Source organism: Sceloporus occidentalis, unplaced genomic scaffold (assembly GCF_023333645.1).
Source record: "Sceloporus occidentalis isolate IW3139 unplaced genomic scaffold, rSceOcc1.0.p SCAF_1, whole genome shotgun sequence".
NCBI classification, from domain to species: domain Eukaryota; kingdom Metazoa; phylum Chordata; class Lepidosauria; order Squamata; family Phrynosomatidae; genus Sceloporus; species Sceloporus occidentalis.
This window is the reverse complement of record NW_028316981.1, coordinates 176,818,392-176,833,351: the sequence shown is the minus strand read 5'-3', so window position 1 is coordinate 176,833,351 and position 14,960 is coordinate 176,818,392. Positions and strand designations below refer to the sequence as shown.

General features: G+C 40.2%; 1 protein-coding gene across 1 annotated transcript in view; it reads left to right on the top strand.

Moving 5' to 3' along the window:
* The window catches only part of LOC149322800 (LIM homeobox transcription factor 1-alpha-like), a 94,221-nt gene that overhangs the window by 68,235 nt on the left and 11,026 nt on the right, over positions 1 to 14,960 (top strand). Inside the window, exon 3 of the mRNA XM_089509385.1 lies at positions 12,887 to 13,119. Within this exon, the coding sequence (XP_089365511.1) occupies positions 12,887 to 13,119 (233 nt within the window). The remainder of the gene's footprint in view (positions 1 to 12,886; positions 13,120 to 14,960) is intronic.

The window sequence follows — 14,960 nt, the reverse complement described above, 5'->3', positions numbered from 1 at the left end:
GGCTACTGCTGCTAAGAGAAGAGGACATAAAAGGCAAGTGATACTGGACTGCAGTTGTGGACCAAAAAGGAAGGTCCTTGTACTGCGCTGTAGAAATAATGCAGTTTGACACCACCTTAAATGCCATGGCTCCATCCTACAGAATCCTGGGATTTGTAGTTTTGTGAGACACCAGCACCCTTTGGCAGAGAAGGCTAAAGACCTTGTGAAACTACAAATCCCAGGATTCCATAGGATGGAGCTACAGCACTTAAAGTGGTGTCAAACTGCATTATTTCTACAGTGTAGATGCATTTTCAGACACAGAAAGAAATAACTGATGTTGATTCTGGAGTTAGATAGCACTCCTTTGCTATGTAACAGTGATTATGAACAATTAAGAAACAGGACAAAATACAGTGGACCTTTAGTATTCACTGGGGTTTGGTTCTAGGATCCCACATGGATACCAAAATCCATGGATGCTCAACTCCCCTTAAATGCAATGGCATTGTAATCACGGTTTGTTTGTTTTTTGGAATTTTTATATATTTTTCAGTATTTTTAAACCACGGATGTTTGATGGATATGGATATGGAGAGCCTACTATACATTGAGGCCTTATTCACTCAAAATTTCACTCCAAAAAGGAACTTCTTGGTTGCTGCTCCCAGGTCAAGGAACTCCCTTCCAAGGGAGGGTATTACTGGTCCCCTTCTTGGTCCAAAACACTCTGCACAAACAATCCTGTTTGAGACTACTTTAACGGCCCTGGCTCAATGCTAGGGAAATCTGGGAACTGTAGTTTTGTGAGACATTTAGCCTTCTCTGTCAAAGACCTCTGGTGTCACAATAAATTACAATTCCCAGGATTCCCTAGCACTGAGTCAGGACAGTTATAGCAGTCTCAAACTGGATTATTTCTGCAGTGTGTGTTTGGATCCTTGTTGACCTTCTGCAAGCAAGGAAAAAGTTTTTTACTCCAGTAGGCTTTGGGCAATTAAAAAAGAGATTTGAATGAGTGATGCTATGTCTGTCTGTCTGTCTATCTATCTATCTATCTATCTATCTATCTATCTATCTATCTAAAAGTGATTTTTGATTTCAGTAATTAGATGGCATGGTTCATTAGAAATGAAAATAATGCTTGGTAAGATAAAAGGCAGAAAGAAAGGAAGAAGAACGCACTACAGATGATTTGACTCAATCAAGGAAGCCACAGCCCTGAGTCTGCAAGACCACAGCAGAGCTGTTGAGGACAAGGTGACTTGGAGGTGCCTCATCCATAGGGTTGCCAGGGGTTGAGGTTGACTTCAAGCCAGCTAACAATAATAGTCAAAGTTATATTTTAACATTATAACTTTGTGTTTTTTATTTCTGTCTCTTTTTAAGCTACTTGTAAGACCAGAAAGATTATTGTTAACTCCCATTCTTTGCGAAGGACAGGGAAAGGACTTATCTGGCTAAGATTGGGTCACAATGCCTCCTGTCTGAGGATGGAGGTGTGCATTAACACCTGATCTAAGGAAATTTGACAAAATTTTAGCCTGCGCTCATCCTGGGCTCAGCACAGCCAATTTGGCTGTGCAATTATCTCGCAGGATTTAGGATAAAGGTAGCATATAAATAAAATAAATAAGCAATCAAATTCACTACCACGTTAGTGCCTCTGTGATCCAGCTTGCCTTGGAGTATGACACTCCATTCACTCTGTACAGTATTCTCTCTTTTTCAGAGCTAAAATTAATTTAATAATAAAAATAATAATAAAACTTTTATTTATATCCCGCTTTTCTGTGACAGGACAATCAAAGCGGCTTACAACACGTTAAAATCCACATTTACAAATTTATACCCCAAATTCCCCCCCTTAAAACAGGATTAAACAAGTTACAATTAAAACATCTGTTAAAAACACAATAAAAATACAGCGAGGACAGAGCGGTGGGCTGATACATGATGTGAGGGGCAGTCATTCTGTGGCTGGGCACTTTTATTCAGGAAAGGCCTGCCGGAAGAGATCCGTCTTGACAGCTTTTTAAAAGCTGTCTAAGCTGGCAATTTGATGGATCTTGTCTGGCAGACCGTGCCATAGTTTGGGAGCAATTGCAGAGAAGGCCCTCTGAGAGGTAGCAGTTAGTCTGGTTTTTAAAGGCTGCAATAGATTCCTCTCAGAGGACTAGAGGGTGTGGGGCAGATTATATGGAAGCAGGCGATCCCTCAAATAGGTTGGACCCAAGCCATGTAGGGCTTTAAAGGTTATAACCAACACCTTGTACTGTGCCCGGAAACTAATAGGCAGCCAGTGAAGAGATTTTAAGATGGGTGTTATTCGGTCACACCTAGTTTTTCCGGCGACCAGCCTGGCTGCCATATTTTGCACTAGTTGAAGTTTCTGGACTAGGCACAAGGGTAGCCCCATGTAGAGTGCATTACAGAAATCAAGTCGTGAAGTTACCAGTGAATGTACAACAGTTTCTAGGTCCTTTACTTCCAGGAAAGGGCACAGCTGGCGCAACACACACACACACAATTTTCATTTGCGTATGTTGTTGGTAAACATTCACTCAAGAATTCAGAACGTGCAGTCAACATTTGATAACATCTGAGAGATGACATGCAATAGCATATGGTATTTGGCAGCATATCAAAGTTGGCTTGCACCACCACATCATTCTCTGATAGCATCAAATTTGACATGCAGTAGCAAATAGTGTTTGTCAGCATCTGAAATGTAGCAAGTCATGGTTTGGACTTGTAGGAAGTCAGTATCTAATTTCTATAAGGTGTCAACCAGTTCTGAAGATGCAGCAGTCAACATTGGGCAATATGTGCTATAGCACTGGCAAACTTTTACATTCAGCTTCTTTGAACCCAGCTAAACAATAGAATATCAGTGGCATGCCAAAAGTCACATTTTGACAACCAATTATGAAATCAATACCTGCGTTGCAAACACTGAGTGCATTGTTGTTGTTCTTGTTAACTGCTGTGAAGTTGACTTTGACTGATGGAAACCCTATGAATGAGAGACCTCCAAGTCCCCTCTCATCAGCCATCCTGAGCATGTCTTGCAGAATCAGGGCTGTGGCTTCATTGATTGAGTCCATCTGTCTGGAATGTGGTGTTCCTCTTTCTATTTTTCTAAGAATACCTTGCCACCTTTATATTCTTGCTCTCAGTTTACATGTATGCAATTATAGGAATGGTGTGTGCCCACTTCTCCATATTTATTTACATCCCATCTTTCTCCCAAAGAGGTCAATGCTCAAAGTTCTCTCTCCACTGCCAGAAAGGAAGTTAGGCTACCCCCATTTTTAAAGCTTCCAGCAGGCAGCCCAAACAGTGCTGTTCCACATAGCATTCGGTGTTTGAAATTGCTGCTTTAACTGTTTTAAAGCTGGATTCTAGGATTTTTAGACCACTTGGGAGGTTTTTGAAAGAGTATTTTGATGTGTTTTTAAAATGTTTTTATCTCTTGTCTTGTTTCCATTGTTTTTTATTTGTTCATCGCCTGTGGAACCTTTGTAGGCTGGGAGTGTTGTGTGCCTTCAAGGCATCTTGAACTTATGGAAATCCAATAGTGGAGTTTTCTTGGTGGGATTGGTTCAGAGGAGGTTTGCCATTGCTTTCCCCTGAGGCTGAGAGCCTGTGACTTGTCCAAGGGCACCCATTTGGTTTCATGGTCTCCAGAGTTGTAGTCTAATGGTCAAAACTTGAAACTATGCTGGCTCTTCGTAGGCTGGGAGGCAATACAAAAACACTTTAAATGGGAAAAAAAAGTGTGTTCCCCAACAGGAGCCTTTCAAGAGAAGGCTGGCTGAAATATGATTACTGTTCTTAAACCATTTAATGAGTGGAGATTTGACAGCAGAATTCCTTCATCTTACTCCTCAAATCAGAGTTTGAGAAAAACAGGTTTTTGGACTGCAACTCTCAGAATCCCCCAACAGCATGCTCAATGCTCATGCTGAGGGCAATTCTAGAAATTATAGCTGAAGGCCCCATTCACACTACAAAATAACCCGGTTTGGAAACTGGGTTATTTCCTTGTAATTCAGACTTGCGCCAATTCTAAAACCATTTAAACCGGTGCATTTGGCACTGGATCCCTTAGCGGTTCTTTTTTATGTTTTAGAACTGCAACAGTCTGCATCTCCGATAGTGTGAGTAAGCTATCAGATCAATTTGGATCATACAGCCACCATTCAGTAAATGGAGGTGCCTCCGTTTTTATCCGGAATGGTGGTGAATGGGAACTTTAGACTGGATTTAAACGTCGCGGAGAGATTCACTGCTTTAAAACTTAGTGAGAACGGTGAATCAATTTTGAATCGATTCACAGATGTGAATCTCTCCATGCAAAAAAACATAAGTGTGACTGTCTTTGATCCTAAACTCTCACGCTGGCTTTCTAGGACTCATTCTTTATATTCTCTCTCTTCATCTGCCCTACCTTTACATGCTTCTCTTTCTCATATGCAATAAATCCAAGAAAGAAAAGGAGAAATGGGCAGGAATCTGGGCCAGCCCACCCAATCAAAACAGTCCCAGCCTATTCAAGCCAAAGTGCAAAATCCAGGCAGGGTGGTATTAGGTAAGGATGCGCCAGCCCTTCCCCAGTAAAATCCCCCTCCATTCCTTGCTCGGCAAGAGTTTGCTAGGAGGATTAACCCACGTCTTGTTCTCAATCCCAGTTTATGAGTTTTCCCGCTGGCTGGGAGGATCCTGTGTGTTTAAACAACAGCCTAATTAATCCTCATTTTATTACTTTCTCTTGTCAAGTGGCTAAAGAGAAGCTGTCAGCCCGGTGAGCCGCCCCACTCACGTTTGTTTAGCTCCCAAATTACTTCATCAGAACCATCTGCTGCAAGCTTCTTGGCCGAGGCCCTTTATTTCTCTATTCAGACTCCTCTCTTGTCTGTCTGCTGGGGAGACAAGGGGCAGAAGACTCTAAAAGGCAGCTTTAGGGTCATGGATCCAAGAATTGTTGGTATGTGTGTGTGTGTTTTTAAGCATTATTATTCAGTGGCAGTGGAAAGAATGCTTCTCAGATTGGTTGGCAATGCAGCTACAGGTGAAGCCAGCCAGCCAAGAGTTTGGAGAGACGTCTGGCTGCATCCACACTGCAGAAATAATCCAGTTTGACACCACTTTAACTGCCATGGCTCACTGCTATGGAATGCATGGCTTTGTTGTTTGTTAGGACACCAGAGCTCTCTGACACAGAAGGCTAAATATCTCACAAAACTACTGTCCCCAGAATTCCATAACACTGAGCCATGGAAATTAAAGTGGTGTCGAATTGGATTATTTCTGCCATGCAGATACAACCTCTAGGTGGACTTGGATCTTGCCAAAATAAAAGGATTTCCTTGATGATCCAACTCAGGAAGCAAAATGCAAAGTGTCAGGTTTTGAGGATGGGGAAAAACAAGCGCTTAGGCCCACAGTGGGTGATGCCTACTTTATCTGGGAAGTTGTTTGAAATGATAGCTCCTGCTCCATTTTGTTTTTTCTCAAGGCAACGTGCCACTGCTTCTCAGTTTTGCAAAAGAAAAAAAAGAAAAGAAAGATAAGCCACTTTTTAAAAAAGGTATGATTCTTAATGATGACAGCACAAGAATGAAAACTAGGTTTTCCAGAGTGAAAACTGGACACGACTCCTGATCTTTAACAGTTGGGCAGAAAAGGACATTTTAACAGGTAATGCTTGTTACCTGGTTATGTGATAACACCTACTGAAATTCCCTTTCCTGTGCAACCATTAAAGGTACAGGAGCCCTACAGCCAGCCATTGTTAGTGGTGAGTCTTACCTTGAAGAGATTTTTGAAGAATTTCCTCGCCTGCGGGGAAATTTGGTGAAATTGCCTCCAACCCCTTCATTCTTCGCCGTAAATACAGTTGACATTTTTGAGGAGCCATTTACTTACACCCATAATTTTGCTGCTTTAAATCTGTGAGCTGTTTTGTCTCTTAAACAGGAGTTGGTTACACATTATCAATAAACAGAAAGTCACTTTATTTCTGCAGCAGGAAATGTAACCTATCTGCTTGATTTCTGCACTGTTCATTTGATTCTTTGCTCATCCTTCCTGTCTACTATATAAAAGGGATTATCTGTTTGCATAGCCTATTTCTGCTAAAGTTCTATAGCAATCTATGGAGAAAGCTTTTTTTGGTTCATTTCTCCCATCTACACAAAGAAAGGACTCTTTAAAATGTAGTGAAAAAACAAATGTATTTACTGCACTTCTAAAATTCTCACCATGCAAATTCTTTTGGTGGTACATAGTATATTGAAAATATAAAATAGAGCAATAAACCAATGAGTAGAGACAGCAGAATATAAAACCAAGATTAAAAAGCAACAAAGAAGATAAATATTACTGCTTATAAACCCAAATTAAAACCAAAACCACATTAAATTCCCTTTGTGGAAAGCCATAATCACTCTTCCTTAGCAAAGTTAGTTTATGGATTATACACTTTCCCCATCTTCTTCTATTTCTCAATGTTTGGAAGTTTTATTTAATAAATAAATAAATAAATAAATAAATAAATAGTCCTCAGTGCAACCATTAGTTAAACAAGTCATACAGGGGGGGAAAGGCTTCCATTGTATCGCTTATATAAATACACCTATTGAACTAATAAGTTAAAATTTGGTATGTAGTAGTTAGACTGAGGAGTCCTGGGTTCAATTCAGTACCTCAGCCACAAAGTTTACAAGAGGTAAGATCCAGTAATATATACTGGACAATAAACATCCAGTGTGGAATCCAGAGGAACCAGAAGGAGACAATCTGTGCTTCTCTTGCAGTTTCCCCCATCTCCAAAATTGGTTGTGGGGGATTTGAAAAACAACCAGAAGGTGAAGAATGGGAAGAAAAGCTGAAACATTCTGCCAGCTGGAATTTAGTCTAGAACTGACATTGGAACAGCCACTGTTTCTCAGACTGCATCCACATTTTGGAAGTAATTCACTTTGACACCACGTTAACTGCCATGGTTCAATGCTGTGGAATTCTGGGAATTGTAATTTTGTGAGACATTTAGCCTTCTCTGACAGAGAGATCTGGTATCACAACCTATCTTACAAATAAAAATGACAAGCTGAACCTTGCACACACCTTGAGCACCTTTGTAGAAAAGCAGGATACAAATTTCACACAGAAACACAGTTGGTGAGGTCTATAATTGTGTCACTTTTCAAACTGATTATTAAGGTGCCAGATGAATGGTAAACTAAAAGGTATCTGGAGATTAACATATTTACCTTTTCATTCCATTTACTGTGCAAGCATCTCATTATAGTTCCAATACATATTTGGGGAAATTAAGAAAGCGCTTTTTGCAAGCTTGTCAGGCAAAGCCAATCTTTCCTTAGTTTGGGGTCAAATCCGAAAGTCCACCTTCTCTCACATGAGCCGTCCTGCAATTCAAGAGCCTCAGTAGAAGACCTGTTGCATGTTCAGCTGCCCTGAGCTCCTAGGATATTGAGCAGATGGGAGAGGACTTTGTTTGAGGTGGCACCTCAGTTTTGGAACTTCCTCTCAAGGGAGATCAGTCTGGCCCCATCCCTACTGAGCTTCCCATGGATGTCCAGAACTATATTTTGTTTGGTCTTTGGTCACTGAACTTGGTTTTAAACAGTGGTGTCATTGGGGTTGGTGTCACCTGGTGCAGTAACTCATGGTGTCACCCCCTCCCCTACTACACCATACAGAATCTTTAGTAATGTTTTTTGTACTAATGTTACTCATAAATTGTAATTCCTTCATTTTACTGAATGTAATGGCAACTGGAGTGTGGCTTCTGGACTCTTAGGATGCATGCATCATTTAAACAGCATACCTCCAAAGTGACCCGAAGCAGCTTTATTTTGGCCTGTCTGTATGGGGGCCTAAGACACTTTTATTCAGATAGGCTTTTAAAACAGAAAGTCTTCAAAGAACTGGCTGGGGATTTTATACTGTTCTACTTGCATTGTTTTTAAGCCCTTTTATCTTTTTAACTGCATTTTATTCTTTTAATGAATAATGTGTTTTAACATTATATCAGTTGAATTCTATTTTAATGTTCACTTTTGTATGTTTTTAATTGTTGTTGTTTTTTTAAATTGTAAGCCTCTTTGAGTTCCCCTTTGGAGAAAAAAAAGTGGGATATAAATAAATATAGTAATAGCAAAATTAAAATTGTGACTTTAAAGCATAGCATATATGCACAGCCTAAATGGATCTGCATGTACACAGTTTCATGTGATTAAAGTGAAAATTTGGTAAAGTGTAAGGAAAATTTTAAAGTAAAGATTTTATTTATTTTTTTAAATGTAAACTTAAAAATGTAAAATGTACAATTTTTAATTTTAAAAAAACCCCTAAGGTCTCTCCTTTTTCCTCCCACTGAGCCTTGTGCCACTCACACCATCTCTTCTGCTGAGCTCCACCGTTTTAAAGAGACATAGGCAATTGTCACAGTCCATTTCTGGCCAGAGGCAGATGTTTGGGGATCAATGGTGTCATCCCTCTTAGGGTTTCACCTGGTGTGGCCTAAACTCCCCACACTCCTCTAGTGATGCCCCTAGTTTTGCTGGCTTTTGAAATTGCTTTTGACTATCCGTTTAAAAGTTTTGTTTAACTTTTTGTTCTTGCTATTCAGCATTGCTTTTTAGGAGCCCTGCTGAGAAGAAAAGTGATGAGGAAATACTTTTAATAAATAATTTAGTGAGGTGATGAACAGTGGTTCCAGAGCTATGTAAGCAAGAAGCTGATGTAAACCAACATACAGGCATGGCTCAGCTCCCAGGAGACATATCTAGCATTATAGTAGGATTCATCAGAGGCTAAGGCAACACAGGACTTGGACAGGTAGGGCATCTGTGCTGGATACAGGCTCTCTATCTGGCCCACCTGAATTTAATCCACACTCAGAAATAATCCAGTTTGACACCACTTTAACTGCCATGACTCAGTGCTGAGGAATGTTGAGAACTGTGGCTTTGTCAGGCATTTAGCCTTCTCTGTCAGAGAGCTCTAGTGCCATAACAAACTACAATTCCCAGAATTCGATAGCATTGAGCCATGGCAGTTAAGGTGGTATCAAACTGGATTATTTCTGCATTGCAGATGAAGCCCCAGACAAAGTGTGGGTACATGAAGGGTAAGTTATAAGTGAGCACAATATATAACTAGGGGTGAATTTTTTTAAAAAAAATTGGAAAATGGTAGCAAAGCAGATTTTTCAAGTGTCGGGAAACCGCAAGCAGAAGACTCCTTGACAGATATGAATCTTCACAACTGATTCTGCGTGGAAAATGCACATAGTTTTTTGTGTGCAAAAAAACAGCATTTTCTGCACATAAGTGTTTTCTCCTGCACAGAAATTCCATTTTTGTACAAATGTGCACTGATGGTTTAATTGTTTTTTTAATGTTTGTATTTTGTGGATTTTTAACAGTGTTTTCAATTGTTGTTAACTGCTTTGAGTCCCAGTCTGGGAGAAAGATGGGATACAAATAAATAAAGAACAACACAAAGACGGGAGACTTGCCATGAAATCTTTCTGCCCAGTTTACTAGTTTACATAGGCCCATATTTAAAATTCTGCATTTAAAATCCACAGTTTAAAAATCATCTGGATAAGCCTGCCAAAGAGACTGGTCTTTAATGCTCTTTTAAATTGGGACAGCGCATTCAACTGTTGAATCTCTTCCTGCAGTTTTGTATGATCTCCAAAGCTGATAAGGATTGTGGTAGAGCCTAAACTTAGTCTTCCAGCAGAGATCAGGATTACTAAAGTTCCTATAACTACTAGTCATTGCTTATTAGAGATTTCTGAGATATGTTTCTGAAGAGCATCATCCACCACCTCCTCTTGATTTGGTTGCCTGAAGTAAACTCCCACCACAGTGTTGTTTTTATTTATTTCTCCATTTATCTTTACTCAAATGCTCTCAACTGGTGCAGTGAGATCACTTCTGTGGATTTTTGTACAAGTTAATTTGTCTTTGAGATATAATGTTGCTCCCCTTCCTTTACTACCATATCTATTCTTATTGAACTGATTATATCCTTCAATTATTATATTCCAATCATGGGACTCATCCTATAAACATCCTACCTATAAAGTCTCCGTTATGCCTATAAAGTCATATTTACCTTTCTGCACTAGGCCTTCAAGCTCATCTTGTTTGTTTCCCAAACTCTGTGCATTGGTGTATAGACATCTAAAGCCTTGTTTGCTCACATCTTTTATTTTACTGTGAGTTTTATGTCGCTGTCATCCTCTCCCTCAGCTTCTCCTCTAGAAATCCATGTTCTTGTATTTAGAGCTAGATTTTGGGCTGATGATTGAGCTACCATCTCCAAACGTTCAAGGATTTAGTTTAAAGCCCTCTTGATCAGTTTCACCATGTTCTTTATGGGCTCTTTATGCTGTGTGGTGTGGTTTTAAAGTTTTTTAAGGATCTGTATGTAGTTTCTATTTCTATTTTTATTGTTTTATGACATTTTAGTATTTTTGTTTTAAAATATATGATTGTTTAATTACATATATTATACTTTCATATACCTTTTTGTAGTGTTTTTAGCCTATATTGTTTAAATGTTGTTAGTTGCCTTGAGTCCCATTACTTGGGAAAAGGTGAGATACAAAAGAATAAAATAAATTAAAATAAAATAAAAAAGTTTGCCAAAACCATTCCTTCACGTCTTTGTGAGGTACAGCCCATCTGTAGCCAGTAGTCCTTCATCTAAAAGTAAAACCCATGGTCCCAGAACCAAACCGTCTGCGTAGCCAGGTGTTCACTTTCAGTATCTTCCTGCTTCTATGTGCACCACTATCTTTCACTTGTAGAACTGACAAGAATACCACCTGTGCCCCCAAACCATTCACTTCCTTCCAAGGGCTTCATAGTCCGAGGTAATGGGGCCAAAGGTATTCTTCTCAGTGTCCTTGGTACCCACATAAATAAGGAGATAGGGATACTGATCTGTGTTCTTGATGAGCTTCTGCAAGTTCTTAGTGACATCCTGAATGGGTGTACCTGGGAGACAGCACACTTCCCAATTCATCTTGTCAGGCTGGCACATAGGTGCCTCTACATGCATGAGTACCCAAACCACCAGAACCTTTCTTCTTTTGCTGCAGTTAGCAATAGCAATAGCAGCTTCATTTATATACTGCTGCATACCACCCTAAGCAGTCTCTAACTGTAAGCTAATTGCCTCCAACACGCTGGGTACACATTTTAGCGAACTTGGAAGGATGCAAGGCTGAGTCAACCCTGAGCCCCTGGCTGGGATTGAATTCACAACTTTGTGGTATGTGAGTGATTGGCTGCAGTACTGGCGTTTAACCACTGCGCCACCAGGGCTCTTAGTTAGGGTTTAAGTAAACTCCTTCTTTGGTTTGCAATGTCTTTTATTGCTGATGTCCTGTCTGACCATCTCCACCACCGTTATGTTTAGAAAGATGTAGTTGGAGGGGTTCTGGATATCCCTTGTATATGGTTTGCTCCTGACAGTGACTGTCCTCCAGGGTGCTTCTTCACTGACAGAGTCTTCTTCATTTTCCTTGACAGTTTCTTTTTGTTGATTTTATAAAACCAATTCTCCCTCTGTTCTACCCATGAAGTCTTATGCAGTCCAATGCACTAAAGGGTGTCACTCTGTTCCTGAAGTGAGACACACGAAAGACAAAGAGGGCAATAAAGAGATGATCACACAGAGAAAGCACGTGGCAAGGCTATGTTTCCTCTGACATTTGCCAATAGAAGATGCTTGATGGGTATCAGAAGGCAAAACAATCCCCCAGTAAGGAGCAGCAGAGAGAAAGATGAGCAAATGGGTTACAGAAGATGCAATCTTCAGAACCAGAGTAATGAGCAAGGCAAGGAGGGAGGGTACAAGGTGAGAGGAGAAGAGGAGAAGAAAGGGAGCAATAAAATGAAGATGGGAAAAGTTAACAGTAGACCTTTAATTTAAGGAGGAGGAGGAGGCCGATGTAAGGAACCATGGAAAAGGAGCAATAGCAAGTATGCTGTCAAAACAGTGAGAGGAACAGTCTCACTGGAAAAGTCATTTATTTCTGTTAGGATATATAGGTCTGGCACCCTCATGGTTAAGTGCAGCTAAAGTAGACCCATTCAATCAATGGTTGAATGGTGAGTCAACACATAGATAAATCTAAGGGAATAAATGTACATACCCTAGTCAGCACTAAAGGAATTTAGGCCATACTCTAATAAGAGTTTAGATGTTTTTGTGCTCACTGGCCTTCCCTTCTGAGGCATATTTTCTCTCATATACAGTTTGAGTCTCCCTTATCTGGAATTCCAAAATCTGAATATTCCCAGTCCAAATTTCTGACACCTTTGTTCTCTGGTGGTTCAGTTTACACAAACTTTGTTTCATGTACAAAATTTTATAAAATATTGTGTGTAACATTACCTTCAGGCTATATGTATAAAGTATATAAGCTACATAAACAAATTTAATGTTTAGACTTGTGTCCCATCTCCAAAATATCTCATTATGTATATGCAAATATTCCAAAATCCTGAAAAAATCCCAAATCCCAAATACTTCTGGTCTCAAGCATTTCAGATAAGGCAGACTCAACCTGTACCACTCTTGAGAGTCTCCACTTGCTTTTCTGTTTTGTGGCAGGGAAAGCAATCATGTTTCCAATCCTTATGACATGATGATATGACAGCAATGCCTTTCCAAGTAATGAAATCTTAGGAAAATTTCCCATAATTGTTGTATAAGAATAATACTTTGCATGCAAATAACTTCCACAACATTTCAACGGGGTTTGCTGATAGGTAAGTCAGTAGAAAATTAATTCAAGCTTAAGTTATGTTACATAAGTTTCACCATCCACCCCCTTTTATTTCTTCAGGCTCTTCCAGACCAAATGCAGCGGTTGCCTCAAGGCAGTGGCTCCTTCTGAGTTCATCATGCGAGTACTGGAGAACGTCTACCATGTCCACTGCTTCTCCTGCTGCGAATGCGAACGACGGCTGCAGCGTGGTGATGAGTTTGTGCTGAAGGAAGGGCAGCTGCTATGTCGCAGTGACTATGAGAAGGAGAGGGAGATGCTGAGTGCCATCAGCCCAGCTCCCACTGAGTCAGGTGAGAGAAAAAGTGCTGCATGGAGACCCCCTCTTAGACAGTTGCAATCATGGAATAGTCCACCCACAACAACAAGCAAGTTTATTGTATTTTAGCAATTTGCTGTGTGCCTCCAAGTCATTTCCAACTTACGGTGACCCCCAAAACAAACCTATAATGGGGTTTTCTTGGGAAAGTTTCTTCACAGGAGTTTTGCCATTGCAATCCTTTGAGGCCAAGAGTGTGACTTGTCCAAGGTCACCCAGTGGCTTTCATGGCTGTGTCGGGATTTGAACCCTGGTTGCCAGAGTCCTTCCTAGTCCAGCACTCACACCACAACATCGCACTGGCTCCCATAATTTGTCATTACACATTATTAAAACAGGACAAATAATTCATTGTAGCATTATAGGATTCAAAACATTTCCCATGGACCATCAGATATCGGGTGGTTTTGCACAGACTCTTTGCATTGTACAACTGCAAAGCATTGACAAGAAATTTAGATATTCTAAAAATACATATTTCTTAACATTAGACAGTAGAAAACAAACTTTCGCACAATATGATTTTCCCTTCACTGATTTTAACAGTGGCTGGATGCATTTCATGACCTTTAAAGGAGATGGCCAAGCTGTTGACCCCTAACATTGCGCACATATGCACAAGATTCAGCACTTTGAATGGCTGCTTTGAAGTTCTGATTAAAAAACTACAACTACAATCCATGCAGGTGAACAGAGCAAAAAAGACCCATGACTAGTGAAGAGTGTTACTCAATCCCCTGGATATTGTCACTGCTTGTCCATGAACACAGACAGTGACAGCGAGGGAGGAAGAAGGGGCAGCGGGTCCAGCCATTGGTCACTGTCCCATTTGCTGTTGTGGAAGTAGAGAAAATATTCAACTACACTTACACAAACAGCTATGCACTTACAGGGGTCAGTAGAGGTAGGGGCAAATGATTAGTATTCTCTGGTGTTCCCCCTCTTTGTTTTGCTTGATCTATTCCCTCCTTGCCTTTGAAGTGATATTCTCAGATCTAACTTCACTTTCTATCACTCCTCCTCTTCTCCTGTCTTTGTCTTAGACTCCTGCCACACTGTAGAATTAATGCAGTTTGACACCACTTTAACTGCCATGGCTGCATTTTATTTGTAGTGTGTTGTGGCACCTGAGCTCTATGACAGAAAAGGCTAAATATCTCACAAAACTACAAATTCCTGAATTCCATAGCATTCAGCCATGCCAGTTAAAGCAATATGAAACTGCATTAATTCTACAGTGTAGGTGCAGCATGAGTCATATAGAAGAAACCAATTGATCCCATCCTTCTCTATCAGGTATGTTGCTTTTTAAATAGATACTTTCTCTTTTCTGAGAAAGGTCTTTGATGCTGATTCCAAGCTGCTAGCTTTACACACCAAACCAATACTTTGCAAGAGTTTTGGTTTCAGCAAGTGGGTACTTGATGCCAGCCTGTAAAGCAATGCAATTGGTGAAGCCTTCCTTACCCTGTTCTTCTGCCCCTATCACTAATCTTTGTGCAGGAAGACAGGCATCACTTTAATTCCTGAGCATAAAACTGTTGATTAAAATTAACAGTTGGTTATAATAAAGGAAATTTATACGATCTTGTAGCAGCAGTTGGGCAAATGTGGCTCTCTAGATGTTGTGGGACTACAGCTTTTATCAGCCCTAGTCATCATAACCACGGTTAAAGGATGCTAACAATTGGTAATCCAAAACCTTTAGAATGGTCACAGGTGATCTTCCCTGTTGTAATAGGATCTGTCATGCAAGATACAGTAAGAATGATGTGGCCCTCTAGGTGTTGTTGGACATCAACTCCCATCTTTCTT